The sequence below is a fragment of the Bos grunniens genome, chromosome 9 (genome assembly GCF_055505025.1).
Source record: "Bos grunniens cultivar Pamir isolate PY7600 chromosome 9, Bosgru_T2T1.0, whole genome shotgun sequence".
In the NCBI taxonomy this organism is placed as follows: Eukaryota; Metazoa; Chordata; class Mammalia; order Artiodactyla; family Bovidae; genus Bos; species Bos grunniens.
In genome coordinates this window covers 8,671,986-8,690,289 of record NC_141173.1, presented here as the reverse complement: position 1 = coordinate 8,690,289, position 18,304 = coordinate 8,671,986, and the positions used below count along the sequence as shown (strand labels likewise).

At 42.4% G+C, this 18,304-nt stretch overlaps 1 protein-coding gene across 3 annotated transcripts in view; it reads right to left on the bottom strand.

The window, feature by feature from the left end:
* ADGRB3 (adhesion G protein-coupled receptor B3) overlaps positions 1–18,304 on the bottom strand; it is an 888,911-nt gene that overhangs the window by 443,093 nt on the left and 427,514 nt on the right. For all 3 annotated transcript variants that reach the window (XM_086316215.1, XM_086316216.1, XM_086316217.1), the window contains exon 11: positions 16,007–16,201. In XM_086316215.1, coding sequence (XP_086172341.1) covers positions 16,007–16,201 — 195 coding nt within the window. The remainder of the gene's footprint in view (positions 1–16,006; positions 16,202–18,304) is intronic.

The following is an 18,304-nucleotide window of genomic DNA, read 5'->3' as shown; positions in this document are numbered from 1 at the left end:
AAACAGGTAAGAGCTCCTTCACCCTAACGTCAGGCAGGCAGCAAGCAGTCGTAAGCACCACACACAGGGCAGCAAACACGATGAGCTGCAATTGTACTCTGTAGGTTTTTTGTGTGGTTTATCACATTTCTTAATTATGATGCATTTATGTGATGATCAGTGTAGGGCTTTTTCTTGACCAGCCTATCATTTAGTTCAGATTATTTCTATTTTGCTCACTCTCATGCCCCTAGCATACAGCACAAGGCATAGGCAAATATAAATACTCAAATATTTCAACTTGACTGGCTTCATTCCTACTGTGTAGAAGACCCTGGGATGAGCACTGGGGGAATAAAGATCGTGGATAAATGGTCCCTTCCCCAATGTGCTGCCTCCTTTTCAACACCGTCCTCTGCTCTATACACAGGGCTCTTGTATGTTTGTATGTCCAGGGAAGGAGATAAGAGTGCTTAGTTTTGCAAGTAAGGAAGCTGGTTTTCCTGATTAAATATAGGACCAGACTCTTCCTATTTCAATGGCATTTTAAAATTAATTTTTCTTGGAACATAGTTGCTTTAAAATGTTGTGTTAATTTCTGCTGTACAACAGAGTGAATCACCCACACATATACATATATACCCCCTTCCTTGTATTCCCTTCCAATTTAAGTTACAACAGAGCACTGACTAGAGCTCCCTGTGCTATACAGTCTGTTCTCATTAGTTTATTTTATCCATAATATCAATATTATATATATGTCAATCCCGATCTCCCAATTCTTCCCACCTCCCACTTGGTATCCATAAGTTTATTTTCTACAGCTATATCTCTATTTCTCCTTTGCAAATGAGATCATCTATATCATTTTTCTAGATTTCACATGTACGCATTAACAAAAAAACATTTACACACTACTATTTATAAGCTGGGCTTCTCTTGTGGCTCAGAGGGTAAAGAATCTGCCTGCAACGTAGGAGACTCAGGTTCAATCCCTGGATAACCAACAAGGACCTACTGTATAGCAGAGGGAGTTCTAGTCAATATCCTGTAATAATCTACAAGGGAAAAGAATCTGAAAAAAAATGAGTAAGTATGTATGTATAACTGAATCACTTTGCTGTATACCTGAAACTAACACGACATTGTAAATCAACTATACAAATTCTTTGAAAACGTCATTTTAAGTCTCAAGGCCATCATGAGCACAGACACCCACTTTTGGGCTCCAAAATCACTGCAGATGGTGACTGCAGCCATGAAATTAAAAGACACTTAAGAAAAGTTATGACCAACCTAGACAGCATATTAATAAGCAGAGACATTACTTTGCCAACAAAGGTCTGTCTAGTCAAAGCTATGGTTTTTCCAGTAGTCATGTATGGATGTGAGAGTTGGACTATAAAGAAAGCTGAGTGCTGAAGCATTGATGATTTTGGACTGTGGTGTTGGAGAAGACTCCTGAGAGTCCCTTCGACTGCAAGGAGACCCAACCAGTCCATCCTAAAGGAAATCAGTCCTGAATATTCATTGGAAGGACTGATGTTGAAGCTGAAACTCCAATACTTTGGCTACCTGATGCTAAGAACTGGCTCATCTGAAAAGATCCTGATGCTGGGAAAGATTGAAGGCAGGAGAAGAAGGGGACGACAGAGGATGAGATGGTTGGATGCCATCATCGACTCGATGGACATGAGTTTGAGTAAACTCCCGGAGTTGGTGATGGACAGGGAGGCCTGGTGTGCTGCAGTCCATGGGGTCACAAAGAGTCAGACACGACTGAGCGACTGAACTGAACTGAGGTGCTATATAACTTTTAGACAGTGATTTAACCCTCACATCAGCACTATACATGGGCACCAGCATTCCACATGATGGAAGAGAATATGGTGGCATGCAGAGATCCAGTCACCTGGCGAATACAGAAGAGGATGTGTGGCCCTGATTCTTTCCCAGGAAGGAGCCACCTCTCTCACACACAGCTTGCTCTTTGTCCAATACTGTAGGCCTCACCCCACACTACATCATTGCCCATCCCTGGTGGAGTGAGAGCTGCCTTGTTTAGCAGCAGAAGGGCATCAGGAGAGAGAGAAAAATCCACTGCAGGTAGCAAAGCCGGGGCTTTGGGGAGTAAGAAGGCTGGAGAGAGGAATGTCCCTGGGAGAGTTTATAGCCCAAGGGAGAGGCTATGAGGGTGTAAGGGGACAATGGACGTGGGATGGGCGTGCGGAAAGACGCAGGGGACACTTGTGAAGCAGAAGTGCATGTGCTTTTTCCAGAATACTTCCTGCATACCTGCTATGTACTTGTCCCAATTCTGAGTGCTGGGAAAACAACAGTGAGCAAGACACTCACAGGTCCGCCCTCGTGGACCTTACACGGTACTGTGTAAGGAAAGTAAACTTAGGAGTAAGTAATCATCTAAGACATGACTTAAGGCGATGATACAAAAATAAAGTAGTGTATGGGGCCAGGGAGTCACTGGGCCGGGGAGGGGTATGCGTGTGCATGCTTATGTACACGTGTGTGTGGATGGTGAGGGCGTGTGCTGTGCTAAGTCACTTCAATGTTTCTGACTCTTTTGTGAGTCCATGGACTGTAACCTCTCAGACTCCTGTGTCCGTGGGAGTCTCCAGGCAAGAATGCTGGAGTGGGTTGCCATTTCCTCCTCCAGGGGATCTTCCCGACTCAGGGACTGAACCCGTGTCTCTTCTGTCTTCTGCACTGGCAGCCGGGTTCTTTACCTCTAGCACCACCTGGTGTGTATGTGTGGGTTTTTGTGTATAAATGTATATATGTGTATCTGTGTGTGTATGAATGTGTATATGTGGTGTTTGTGTATATGTGTGTCTCTGTGTATGAGTCTGTGTATGAGTGTTTATGTGTGGATGTTTGTGTATAAGAGTGTGTATGTGTGGGTGTTTGTGTATATGTGTGTGTGTATGTGTATGAGTGTGTATGTGTGGGTGTTTGTGTATATGTGTGCCTGTATGCGTGCATTAGTGTGTGTATGAGTGTGTATGTGTGGGTGTTTTTGTATATGTGTGTCTGTGAATGTGGATGTGTGGGTATTTGTGTATATGTGTGTCTGTGTGTGTATGAATATGTGTACATGAGTGCGTATGAGTATGTGTGGGTGTTTGTGTATATGTGTGTATAGGTGTGTCTGTGTGTGTATATGAGTGTGTATGTGTGGATGTTTGTGTATATGTTGTCTGTGTGTGTATATGAGTGTGTATGTGTGGGTGTTTGTGTATATGTGTGTCTGTGTGTGTGCATTAGTGTGTGTATGAGTGTGTGTATGAGTGTTTATGTGTGGGTTTTTGTGTATATGTGTGTCTGTGTATGAGTGTGTATGTGTGGGTATTTGTGTATATGCGTGTCTGTGTGTGTATGTGTGAGTGTTTGTGTATAAGTGTGTCTGTGTGTGTATATGAGTGTGTATGTGTGGGTGTTTGTATATATGTGTGTCTGTGTGTATGAGTGTTTATGTGTGTGTGTATGTGTATCTTTGTGTGTGTATGAGTGTGTGTATGAGTGTGTATGGGTGTTTGTGTATATGTGTGTATGAGTGTGCGTGGGTGTTTGTGTATATGTGTGTCTGTGAATGTGGATGTGTGGGTGTTTGTGTATATGTGTATCTGCGTGTATATGAGTGTGTATATGTGGGTGTTTGTATATATGTGTATCTATGTGTGTATATGAGTGCGTATTGTGGGTGTTTGTGTATATGTGTGTCTGTGAATGTGGATGTGTGGGTGTTTGTGTATATGTGTGTATAGGTGTGTCTGTGTGTGTATATGAGTGTGTATGTGTGGATGTTTGTGTATATGTTGTCTGTGTGTGTATATGAGTGTGTATGTGTGGGTGTTTGTGTATATGTGTGTCTGTGTGTGTGCATTAGTGTGTGTATGAGTGTGTGTATGAGTGTTTATGTGTGGGTTTTTGTGTATGTGTGTGTCTGTGTGTGTATGTGTGAGTGTTTGTATATATGCGTGTCTCTGTGTGTATGAGTGTGTATGTGTGGGTGTTTGTGTATATGTGTGTCTGTGTATGTATGAGTGTGTATGTGTAGGTGTTTGTATATATGTGTGTCTTTGTGTATGAGTGTGTATGTGTGGGTGTTTGTGTATATGTGTGTCTGTGTGTGTGCATTAGTGTGTGTATGAGTGTGTGTATGAGTGTTTATGTGTGGGTTTTTGTGTATATGTGTGTCTGTGTATGAGTGTGTATGTGTGGGTGTTTGTGTATATGTGTGTCTGTGTGTATATGAGTGTGTATGTGTGGGTGTTTGTATATATGTGTGTCTGTGTATGAGTGTTTATGTGTGTGTGTGTATGTGTATCTGTGTGTGTGTATGAATGTGTGTATGAGTGTGTATGTGTAGGTGTTTGTATATATGTGTGTCTGTGTGTGTATGAGTGTGTATGTGTGGGGGTGTGTGTATATGTGTGAGTGTACATGTGAGGCTGTTTGTGTATATGTGTGTCTGTGTGTATGAGTGTGTATGTGTACACATGGTTGGATGTGTGTGTACAGTGTCTGTATGTGTGTGCATGTGAAAGGCTGCATTAGGTTGAAGAGCCAGTAGGAAAGACCTTTCTGAGGAGATGAGGTGTGAGCTGAAAACGGGGTGAGGAAGGGGCCATCAACCAGGGGCAGGCTCAGGACGGTGCCGGGAAACGACAGGCAGGCGGGCAACCTGAGGCGTTCAAGAGACAGAGAGGAAGCAGACGCAGCCGTGCGACCTTCAGTAGGAGCTGAGGGGTGGAGGAGGAAGACTGTTAATACAGGATGCGAGAGAGGCAGGGGTTAGTTCAGAGGGGCCCAGATCCCACCAGAGTCTTGTCACACAAGTTTCAGGAAAACACAAAATCTAACAGTGGCAAACAGGGGACAGGAAAGTGAGAAAGAAAACGAGGGGTCCCAGAAGGAGCCTGTGTCGTCCACGGAGGCCGGGGGCGGTGGCTTCACTAGGGGGACAAGGCGATGTGGCGATGCTGGTGATGCCCCCTTAATCAGGGGACGAGACGATATGGCGATGCCTCCTTAATCAGGGGACGAGGCAATGTGGCAATGCCCCCTTAATCAGGGGACAAGGCAATGTGGCGATGCTGGTGATGCCCCCCTTAATCAGGGTAAAAGGCAATGGGGCGATGCTGGTGATACCCTCTTAATCAGGGGGAGAGGTGCCCAGGAGGCAGACGGCAGCAATGCCAGGCCCAGGCTCAGGCCCCTCAAGGACGGGCAGCCCCACGCGCACACGGCAGACCCTGCGGGGCGTGCCTGGGCCAGCTGGCAGCTCCGCTGCAGCGGAGCTCAGGCTCCAGGGTGGAGCTGAGAGCACGTGTCCAGCCTCCACCGCCCCATAAGCCTGAAGCTCAGAATCTGTGTGTCCTGAGCCTTAGTGGAAATCTGGAGCCTTTCGCAGAAAAATAAAATTACCAGGAATAGAGCTAAATGGGATAAAATCAGGGTGCAAACACTGGAGATAAAGCAGACAGGAAGAGGACCAGGTGAGGGAGGTGACAGAGGAGGCGGGGAAGGAGAGAAGACTCTTCCCTGGGGAAACTGATCCAGATGAGACAGGCCAAGCCTGCAGCAAGGCAAGCATCCAGAGAGACTTCAGGCTGCAGTCTTGGTCACCTGGGAGGGTGCATGGCACACACCTTTCTTGGCTAAACGGGAACTCTGCCAGTCCTGCAAGATTCCCTGTGGTGGGCTCAAACTGGTCTGCCTCCTGATCCTTACCCTGAAGCTTTCAACCCTCCAAACGTCAGAAGGCAACTGTATTTGAAGACAGGGCCTTTGAACAGGTGATTAAGTGAAAATAAGGTTGGGTCCTGACCCAGCCTGACAGGCATGCTTGTGAGAAGAGGCACTGAGAACACACAGCAACATCAGGGGCGATGCACGCAGGGACGAGAGCCCTGGGAGGCCACAGGGAAAAGGCAGCCACTACATGCTGAGGAGAGAGGCCTCGGGGAAGCACACCTGCCCACACCCTGACCCTGGCCTTCCAGCCTGCAGAACTGCGATGCAACACACTTCTGTTGCTGCAGAACTGCGATGCAACACCCAGTTCATGGTATTTATTACGGTAGCCCCGTGACCTGACACATTCCCTGATAATTTAAGAGGAAAATTTGATAATAAATGAAACCACAAGAAAAGACTATCTGTACACTGTGCTTGTGCAAATGCCAATGTTTTCTTGCATCTGAAGGAAATAACGAGGGATTCCAAAAGGGCAAGACTGCTTATCAGATGCCTCATCATTTTTTCTTGAGCTCCACCAAAGCCGTTCATGTATACCACATGACAGGTACCAGTTGATAAGTGGCATTCCACAAACACCCAACTTTCCTGAGTTCCTCTCAGCTTGCAGCCATCTCCCAAATTCTGTGCACAGTAGGTTTTACTCGTGTTGATGGGTGAAGCAAGATGCGTTCCTTAATATCTCCCTCACTGAAGGCAGGTATTCAGCATTGAATTTCTTCTTTCCTTCTTTATAACAGGGGAACACCCTCAACACTATCTAGAGATAGCTTTGAGTTGCATAACTTCTCTCTACCCTGGAGAAAGAATAGGGAACCTTCTCAGGCTTCAAGCATTGAAAACAGCATCTGTTGTGACTCAGACTGATTGTCAGCTGGACTCAAACTGGCTCTCACAGGGCCAGGAATCCTGGCTACTGATTCAAGCCATCCTCTTATCCACTTGCTGGTTAACTATGAAATGGTCTTGGGGTGTCAGCCTTTCGGACTAATTCTTCTTTTCAGACTCCCATGCTTCTTGACATATTCCCTGCCTTTCTCCTGTGTTAAGAGTAGGGAAAGAAAAGAAAAAAATCCAGTAACCCATTCTTGCTTAGGTAGTGCTGTGAGGAACACTTGACCTTCCTTTGTTCCCAGGAGAGACAGCAAAATATACGTCTGCAGCAGCAGCAGACACGTGTGGTCCAGAGATGCTTCAGGTGTTTGCTCCGTCAGAATCTCACCTTCCCCAATCATAAGGGTCGGCAGGTTTCTTGACCTTTTACTGTGTGCCATGTGCGAAATTAAAAGATGCTAACTCTTTGGGAGAAAAGTTATGACCAATCTAGACAGCATATTAAAAAGCAGAGACGTTACTTTGCCAACAAGGTCTGTCTAGTCAAGGCTATGGTTTTTCCAGTAGTCATGTATGGTTGTGAGAGTTGGACTATAAAGAAAGCTGAGTGCTGAAGCATTGATGCTTTTCAACTGTGGTGTTGGAGAAGACTCTTGAGAGTCCCTTGGACTGCAAGGAGATCCAACCAGTCCATCCTAAAGGAAATCAGTCCTGAAGATTCACTGGAAGGACTGATGTTGAAGCTGAAACTCCAATACTTTGGCCACCTGATGTGAAGAACTGACTCATCTGAAAAGACCCCGATGCTGGGAAAGACTGAAGGCAGGAGAAGAAGGGGACGACAGAGGATGAGATGGTTGGATGCTATCACCAACTGGATGGACACGAGTTTGAGTAAACTCCGGGAGTTGGACAGGGAGGCTTGGTGTGCTGCAGTCCATGGGGTCACAAAGAGTCAGACATGACTGAGCAACTGAACTGAACCGAAGTGAGGTGCTATGTAACTTTTAGACAGTAATTTAACCCTCACATCAGCACTATACATGGGTACCAGCATCCAGTCACCTGTCCAGCATCAGACAGGGGACAAGTAGAAGAGCCATGACCAGAAGCTCAGGACTCTGCCTACAGAGCAAGTTCTCTGAGTCATCATCCTCTACTACTTCCCTACATCCCCAGGAAATTATTAATTTATACTAATTATTATTATTATTAATTATAGGAAATAATTAACTATAGGAAATATTGTAGTTATTAATTAATTACAGGAAATTATTAATCCTCCTGGTTGCCTTCTCTGAAAGAGTACTTACTAGATTGTATTTGGTCAAGAAAATTAGGCTAATCATTACATGAGGGCCTTGGATGATCACAGTCATAGATGCATCCCCATCTGTCAATCCACTCTTTTGTACACAGAAAACAAAAGGGAAATGAAAGCAGAACAGAAATGCTACTTAAGGATCCTCGCCTACTTCTTGATGGGTACATGAGAAAGATCCAACGTACCTTCTTTCTCATCAAGTGTTTTAGGAGAGAAGATGCTTACCTTATCCAAAATCATCAGCTCTATTGAGAATTTAATTTCTTTCTTTTTGTTGTGTTGGATCTTCCATGCCACACTGGGGCTTTTTCTAGGTGCAGTGAGGAGGGGCTACTCTTCATTGCGGTGTGTGGACTTCAGCTTCCCATTGTGGCGGCTTCCCCTGCTGTGAAGCACAGATTTCTTCTCTTGTTCTCTGGTGCTTGGGCTCAGGAGTTGCAGCTCTCAGGCTCTAGAGCATGGGTTAGTTGCTGTGCAGTATGTGGTGTCTTCTGGACCAGGGATGAACCCTGTCCCCTGCACTGACAGGCAGCGTCTTTACCACTGAGTCATCAAGGAAGCCCTCGATGTGATTTCTTGACCTCCTAATTCTGAGAATTTTCCTAAGAAGATGGTTTGCATTTAAGAAACAAATTGGAAGTGGAAGTTTTCGGCCTCCTATTTAATCTAAGTTATTGGAAAAATGAATTTTCAAGCCTCAGGAGTATGTCAGGCAAACAAATGATTTTCAAACATTGAGAGGGGAACCTGTTTGAGGGTCCTGATCAACGTTTCATAACATGATAGACAAGAACAAAAAATGCAAGAGTGCATTACCTACAGAATAGTTAATGTTTTGTAAAAGTCTATTTTTCAGTTATATATTGATGTTAACTGTGTGTTTTACACAGTAAAAAACATTTGGAAAACACTGAGTTGGGCCAATAGAAGTTTCATCAGGAAACTAAAAGATGCTTGAAAAGAGACAAGTCCTCATATTCATCAAGTTTGAGGGCCACTGTACATGAGGAGTCTCTGTGGATACTCCATGTGCGTATTTTTTCCAGTTTTTCTTTCTTTACTTCCAATGATAAACCATCTCAGAGGCCTGCCTTTCATTCCATTAAGCGGATCTTGCCTCCTTTTCTTATCCACTATTGCTGAAACATGCTTGCCTTCTTTTCTCTGAACCTCTAAACCAGTGATGTGGCCAAGTCTTCCTCGACTCACGGATCCCCCTTCTCTACCTCAGCCAGACCACCTTTCAGAAACAGCACTCAGGTTTAGTACTTTGTTTATAGAGAATCACATCCAAACTCTTCTCTAGCCTTGGTTCTCCTGCCTTCATGACTGACATTTTCCAGTATGAATCTCATTTTTTACAAAACTTGGTCTTTTGAATGTGTCACATGCATACCATTACTATGTCTTTTCTTTTTTCTTTTTTTTTAATAAACTTTTTGGCCACAGCCTGTGGCTAGTGGGATCTTGGTGCCCATATGAGGGATTCAACCCATGTCATCTGCATTCAAAGCATTGAGTCTTAACCACTGGACTGCCAGGGGGGGGTCCCAATTTTTACACCTTTTATTGGAGTTTGATGATTGTTTCTGCCCTAGCTTTCTTCTCCAAATTCTATCTCAAAGCCTAAGGTTTTTTTTTTATTGCTGCAGTTCAGACTCTATGTTTTGAGAGCTCCTGGAAGGGAGATACTGTAATCTCTCTTCCTCATTACTGGCCTAGCCTCATTCCTAAATTATCTTTTCCTTTAGAAATATTGTAAGCAGCCTGAGAGCAAGGCGTTAAGAGCTACACCACCAGTACTAATGGCATTACAGAGAACCTGCTGTCTGCCACATGATTCACAAATGGGTTGTTACATGTATAATCTGCATTTTTTCTAAGCCTCTCAACAACCCTGAAAAACAGATATCACTGGGCTTCGTTATTCATGGATTTCATATTTGCAAGTTCAATTACTCACTAAAATTAATTTCTAACTCACAAATCACAGTTCATAGCTTCAAGAACATGCATAGCATGGTGAGTTTGAGTCACCCCATGCACATGTACCCCGCTCAGGTCACAGGACCATGCAGCCCACATACTGTAAACAAGTGTGTTTCATGGTCGATTTAATGCCTAGGTTTTTTTCCCCCATATATTTTGTGCTTTTTGATGGTAATATCGCTGTTGAAAATGGCTCCCAGCATAGTGTTGGAGGATTATCTAGCATTCCTAAATTCAAGAAAGCTCTGGTATGCCTTAGAGAGAAAATATATGTATTAGGTAAGCTTTGTTCAAGCATGATATGTAACAATAATAATGTTTTATATAAACAAATATATAATAATGAATATATGATAATAACATACATATTGTTATATATACATAAATAAGTCAAACAAAGTCATGTATTAATTGGTTGATTAAATTATACTACCAGATTCTTGTAGGAATCCTTCCTGTATTTTCCCGGCTAGTAAATGATTCAGTATTCTTTCACTTATAGAATATAACTGCCATGATTAATGGAATAGACTCTACTACTATTTATTCTTTAGATATGAAGAAATAAGGTACATAAAGATTAAGCAATGTGTCTGAAAACATCAACATAGTTATTGGACAAATTTCAATTTGCATGTCTGATTCAACTTTGTAAGTTCCATAGTTCCAGGCATGGGTGGTGTAAACTCAACTTCCACTGATTATGCAACTCGGTATGAATTATCCCAGGGGTGAAAAAACAAGTAAACGGATAAATCTCTTTTTTTCTTTCTTTCTCTTAATTGGAGGCTTAGGGTACTTTTCTTTTTTGTAAAGCAAATTCCTCAAATATTACTATATTATTCACATTCACTAATTACTTGAACAAATATTTGCATGTCTACTATGCTCCCAGTGCCAGATTAAGCCCCAGGGACCTAATTGTCTTCTCAACAAGTTTGAAATTTACTGCTGAAAAGAGGCCTGGAAACAAATAATTTCACTGTTATGTGAAACACCTGCTCTAATAGGAGTACTTTGTTGTTTTTTCGGCACTAAGTTGTATCTTAGTACCAACAAAAAGATTCTTTGTGACCCAATGGACTGTAGCCTGCCAGGATTCTCTGTCCATTGGGTATTTACAAGGTTTCAAAAGGCAAGACAATTAGGAAAACACTGAATTCTGCCTGAGATCTGAAGAGAAGATTTTTGGACTAGAAATGCTTTTTGATCTGCATCTTGAAGGAATCTGCATCAGATTAGAAACAGGAAGACCAAACTACAGCAGAGAACCAATAAGAGCGGAAATATGGACATAAGGCCAAACCCCAGGGTTTGGAAAGAATATGCCTGAAGGGAAAAGGCTTTTGGAATAATTTTATACTAACCAGATACCCAAAATAAAACTACTACTATGCTCTATACTTCCAAGAAATAAAGGCACACCTTATTTTTCCCCTAATTTCAACAGACTGTGGCTATTCTATCTCACTTTCATCAATGTATCAATGGAGATAGAAGATTGATCAATGTGTTACTCTTTTACTGAATCTAGCATTAACTAGGCATTTTACACGGAGAAGGCAACCGCACCCAACTCCAGTACTCTTGCCTAGAAAATGCCATGGATGGAGGAGCCTGGAAGGCTGCAGTCCATGGGGTCGCTGAGGGTCAAGGGTTGGACACGACTGAGCGACTTCGCTTTCACTTTTCACTTTCATGCATTGGAGAAGGAAACGGCAACCCACTCCAGTGTTCTTGCCTGGAGAATCCCAGGGATGGGGGAGCCTGGTGGGCTGCCGTCTATGGGGTCGCACAGAGTCAGACACGACTGAAGCGACTTAGCAGCAGCAGCAGCAGCAGCAGCAGCAGGCATTACACATAAAAAGCCTTGCACAGAACTACACTTAAAAGAACGTATTCTCTCTAAACAGTTTTACTTAACATCTCTTTGGTCTTTGCTCTTTCCCCAGTTAAAAAAAAAAAGGATAAAAATTCAGTGGTGTCTATATAATTATTAATTTTGCTGTGAATTCAACAAATATTTGTTACACACCTTGTATAGTAAAGAATCTGCTAAATCCTATTCGGATGAGGGGGACTTGGAGCTAGGCTAGGATCCAAAGATTGATCAGGACTATTTTTTCTTTTGCAAAGATTCACACATGACTGCTAATAACTCAGGATGTAAAGAGATACAGGAGGAAACGTGTTTCTGGCATGCAGAGGCTGAGTACTGAGAGATTAATTTAGAAGATGGAGAGAGACTAAGCCAGTCTGAAAGCAAACAGAAAGCTAAGGCCTGGAGCCAAGAAACACAGCACATCCAGGAGGCAGGAAGTGGTTGATTTAGCTCTAGGTCAGGTCCATCTAGTCAAGGCTATGGTTTTTCCAGTGGTCATGTATGGATGTGAGAGTTGGACTGTGAAGAAAGCTGAGCACCGAAGAATTGATGCTTTTGAACTGTGGTGTTGGAGAAGACTCTTGAGAGTCCCTTGGACTGCAAGGAGATCCAACCAGTCCATTCTGAAGGAGATCAGCCCTGGATGTTCTTTGGAAGGAATGATGCTAAAGCTGAAACTCCAGTACTTTGGCCACCTCATGTGAAGAGTTGACTCATTGGAAAAGACTCTGATACTGGGAGGGATTGGGGGCAGGAGGAGAAGGGGATGACAGAGGATGAGATGGCTGGATGGCATCACCGACTCAATGGACGTGAGTTTCAATGAACTCCGGGAGTTGGTGATGGACAGGGAGGCCTGGCGTGCTGCAATTCATAGGGTCGCAAAGAGTCAGACATGACTGAGCGACTGAACTGAACTGAACTGAACTGTGAAGGGAGAGAGTGGTCCATGCTCATGGCTGGAGAGATAGGTTATCCAGGTACCGTGGATACACTAGAAGGCAAGACACAGGCTTTGGGTTGTCTTTCAGGCAACCTTGGAGCCCAGGTGAAGGGTTCTGACTTAATCATGACATAATCATGGCCATCCTAGGATAGCCAATGGGGCTTCCCTGGTGGATCTGCAGTAAAAGAATCCGCCTGCCAATGCAGGAGATTCAGGTTCAATCTGTGGGTTGAGAAGATCCCTGGAGAAGGAAACGGCAACCCACTCCAGTATTCTTGCCTGGGAAATTCTATGGACAGAGGAGCCTAGCCGGCTACATTCCACGGGGTGGCAAAAGTCGGACCTGACCTAGCAACTAAACAACCAGGACAACGGACATGAGTAGGGATGAGTAGGGATGTAGGGAGAGATCTGAGGGAGTATGGAAGGAAAAAGGCCATGGAACTAATGCAGGCTGGGGTCACTGAAAGAAGGCAAAGTTAGGATACAGCAGTGGGAAAACAGGAAAGACAGATGGAAGAGGCACAGGATCGGCTGCCCATAAGGAAAGGAAGAGAAGGGAAAAGTCCAGACGATATTACAGGAGCAGCCTAAGGACCAGTAATTCTACCAAGGTGAAAATGCAAGAGAACATGGCACTTACGATGAATTTAGTTTATGTCATATGAAGTCTGATGAGCCAAGCCAATCACAAGTGCCCAGAGGCCCTGGGGAGTAAAGGCATAGAGGTTCTGGGTAAGGCTGTCATCAATTAAAGACAACAAATACATCCAAAAGGTTTGTGCAAAATGGTTTGTGGAAGGTAGAATAAAAGAGGTGCAAAGTCCCCTGGGATTTTAGAGATGAGAAAGGTCATTTTCAGATCAAGTCTGGGGCTTGCAGGACTGGCCTTCAGAAAGACTTGCAGCAACTTCACCTGGAGTGGGACAGGCAGAGATGAAGAAGGACTTCCAGAAGAAGAAGGCTTCAAAGACTGCAAAGACACCAGTCAAGACAGCAGAGTAGAAAAATGCAGCTCCTTTATGTGAGAAATGACCAGAACAGCACCTGCTGAGATTTTGTGTGCATGCCAAGGACTAACTACCGAGTAGGACAGAAAATCAGCAAGGTGTTTCTGACCAAGATAAAACAACACAATCACATTGCTCTATTTAAGTCAAACCAGCTGATGTCCATGACAAAGCCTCTGGTTACACTAATCGTTCACGGAGTCCGTGCCCTCCAATGAGAAGTTCATTCACAACATGACCCCAACACAACCTGGTAATTGTAATTTAAGTACGATTAAAACCTTAAAGTCCTACATTCTTGACGGTACAGAGAGGCCCAAGAGCTCAATGAGTACAGCTTTCTGCCTGATGTTTCCTTTGTAAATACAAGAATCTGACGTGTTTTGAAATTACAACTTGTACCTTACGTGAAGGAGTTCACATGTAATTTTTACAATGTAAACGCTAATGGATAGAAGTATTTCAGAACTAAGGAGAAAAGTTGTACTTGGCTTACTTTATTACATTATTAAAACTGGAAAACTTTCATTCTTTGTAAAGCAGCAAAGTGTTAGTTGATTAGTCATGTCTGACTCTATACAACCCCATGAGGTAGCCCGCCAGCCTCCTCTGTCCATGGAATTCTCCAGGCAACAATAGTAGAATGGGTACCCATTGCTTTCTCCAGATCTTCCTGACCCAGGGATGAAACTGCATCTCATTGGAAAAGACCCTGATGCTGGGAAAGGTTGAAGGCAGGAGAAGAAGGGGGCAACAGAGGATGAGATGGTTGGATGGCATCACTGACTCAATGGACATGAGTTTGAGCAAACTCTGGGAGACAGTTAAGGACAGGGAAGCCTGGTGTGCTCCAGTCCATGACTTAGCCACCGAATAACAACAAAGTAATAAAAGTTTTGGGAGTTCCCTGTTAGTCCAGTGTGTTAGGAACAAGTACTTTCACTGCAGGGGCCTGGGTTTAATCTTTGGTCGTGGAACTAAGTTCCTGCAAGCACTGCAGTGTAGCCAAAAAAAAAAAAAAAAAGAATCGAAATGCTCAAATGACAGTATCTTCTACTCTTCCTCCCTGTAATGCATTTTTACAGTTAGAAATGTATTCCTGGACACAGGTAATATAATATTATATATACCACAGCCCCTCTAATTCTTATCGCAGCTACTATCAACAGAATATTTATATAATTTAAGTACTATATGAATCTCTATACAAATTAGGGCACAGGTATTATTTATGAATAATTCCATGATGCCAAAAAGCATTCTATTCCTCTTTCCCTTCAATCTCTGGTCAAAACAAAGCAAAACACAAACAAACAAACAAAAACACTGAAAAAGCCCACCCTCTGCATTCTCTAAGTGAAATGCAAATAAAACTCCCAAAGGAAGAGTGGGCTGAAAGAAAATTACCTGATGTGGGAGTTTTGCCAAACTTTTATGTTAATGAACTTCATGCAGAGATACAGAAGAACATTATGCTGGAAACACAAAAACTAACTCAAAAACCAACTCAGTATTCTTGGCAGGAGTACATCTAGCCTACAGCACAAGAAAACTTAAGCTGAAATCCAAACTAGTGTTGCATCAAATATGCTTTGTTTGCCATTCCACAAGCTTGGTCTTAATGGCAAAGACAATTCTAAAATTGGATGAGTACTTAAACTGTACTATGGGAAAAAAATGATGCCGTTCTAGAAGTTTGCCATAACAAGACAAACAGGCTGTTGAGGAGTTACTGAACTTATTTTCCTATCCAGGACAATTCTCTACTCGCCCAGCATTTTCAGGCAATAATTCCACAAAATTAAGTATGGCCTTCCCCCTTCTAATAACAAAACTCCGAACAAAACTTAAACCATGTCTTCTTTGCATGCTATAGTCAATGTGCTTTCATTATGCTTAATGTACTTTTAATAGTCTCCTATGGCAAGATGGTGTTATTAAGTGTGGGAATAAAAGATCCATGCCTACAACCTTGAATTTGCTATAGTGTCTTTTAGCCGATGGCTCAAATCACTTCACACACATTCTTACTCGCTCTCTCATTGAGGTGCATTATGTTTGTTGGGGACACTGAAGGGTAGAATGACTAAGGAATTGGGGTCACTTCCACAGCTCATACTGCACACAGCTTGGATTCTTCCCCAACAGGAGGGAGCACACCCCGCTCCAGACCAGGAATCCTCCAAGGTGGCTGTACCAGCTTCTCAGGCCCATAAGTGATCCCAAGGTCACTTGGTATTCCTTCATGGAATTGCCTCCCTTACCTGGACGCCATCAGAAGCAGGGATGTAACTTGCCCTTTTAAAGGTGTCCGTCACATTCCTGAGGATTTCAACCGACATCAGAAGATCGCCTGCATAGAAGTTTTTCCTCTGAGTTAAATCCAGCAGTGTCTTGGTGACCTGGGACATCCCATCACCCGCCAGCATTCTTTGCCCCTTTGCAAGGTGTTCTTTGATCTGTGATGGTCAACAGAACAGAATAAACATCAGAATCTTCATTACTGTTTCCCCACATAGCTTCATCAAACAAATGTGTTTAAAACTAAAGAGCTGACTTTCCAATAGCACTGCAAACCTTGGGAAGGTTTCAAGACTAAGTTGAATGTTTCCCACCGTAGCAAGGATGAACTGCCAGAATCTGTGTCCACATTTTGGCAGGCTTGATGGACTTGCCTTTTCTAGTTTTCAGAAAACATAATTTAGCGTTTCGCAGGAAGCATGTATTAATTTAGGGTTTTAACTGAAATAAAAATTAAAAATAGCTTTGCACATGGTAAACATGGGAGGTTGTTCAGTGAGGTGTGAGCAGAGACGGGAGACTATAAACACGTCAAAATATCCTTTTGTATTTAAGAAGCTGAGTTTAATGACTTTTGCCTTACTTCTTAAAGTAAACACATCTTTATGTAGCAGCAAAAAAAGTTTTCACAATAACATTTAGCTTAAGATAGACATTTAGTTAAACTTTAGAAGTCTACTATGATGAACATGACTGAACACTAGATTAATTTAGCTTTATTTTAAAAAGGAATAAACAACAACAAAATAAAAATCTCTCAGCTAGGTTTTCAGCAGCAGAATGAATCATTGAGGTGCAAGACTTAAATTAGTTTGATGACCAGAGAAATACACTGTCAGTTTTCATATTTGCTTATCATCCAGTCCAAGGGAAGAAAAGCATCTTATCACATGGAAGAATGTTACAGTAAAAGTATAGCAAGGATAAATTTACTTATTTAATAGATACACTAGCAAGGATACACTCATAGCAACGATACACTATATGTTTACTTATTTAATAGAAGGTTAATCTTTATCATCCCATTGCTAAATTTGTGATAACGTTAACTTATCAAAAGATCATGAAATACTTAGGAACTAACACAGCAGAGAAAGACTGGCCTAGAAAGGTTCAAGTATAATACTATAACCATCAATTTCCCATTAAGAAAAGTGTTAACAAATCCTTTGAGGTACAGCAATCAATCTGAATTAATTTTGGAGTTAGGAATTTTCTTTAAAATGTATTTTTAGGTGCTTCCTTGACACTTCAGACATTTAAATTTTCCTTAGCCTCTAAAACTCTAAACATATTTTGGGAAAATAAAAATCTTCAGAGACATGCTCTGTTATTTGTGTTACATTAAAAACATAACATGTTAATGGAGTTTATTTCTTCCCATTTTCTTATTCCTCTCCTGGTCTCCCCTCAGTGCCAGCCATCAACACCTGACCCAGAGAATGGATGGTCCAGCAATGATTCAGCGGTTGCTTATCTCTGTGGTCTCAATGCTCGTCGCTATAGAGTGATACTTAATCTAAGATGCAGACACTGTGTTGGCCAATCAGAAAGAACGCTGATCCCCCAGTAGAAGCAGACTGGGGTACTATGAAGATATGTGCTACCAGGTTGAACTCCAGGCCTGCCTCTAAACTAGTGATAACTCAGAAATTTTCTATTCAGGTTACGTGTGCCATAATGTCATATTGTTTGCACTGGATATGCCACCCATTCCTCTCTTTTTTTTTTTTTTTACCACTCAGATAGTCCTGGTTCTTCTAAATATCTGAACTGAGTTAATCAGCTCCTTCTGTGTGGTCTTAACTCATACATCCATCAGCTACTCTATCACACTGAATTAAATATAATAATTTGCTTATATGTCTTCTGTCCCAGTAGTCTTTCTGGACTTTAAGGGTAGGCTTTCTGCCTTGTTCATAGCCTTAGAATATAGAACAATAAAAGTATGCTAGAGTGAACTCAGCTATGATATTCCGACTATATCTTTATGATGGAATATGATAGAATGGGCTGTAAAGCCAGGGTTGCCTAGGTTTTTATTTAAACATTTCAACTTACTATTTATATAATTGAAGTCATCGGAGACTCAGTTTGTCATGTCTCTTCTCAGCCTTGAAAAATATGCCTATACGGTTTCAAGTTTTAAAAACATACATATTTTTAATTAAAATAAACCCACACAAGCCTCCATAGTCAGCACAGCTATAGCATACAGAAAAGCAACTAGTTCATCGTGATCTGCATGCCTAAGAGATCTA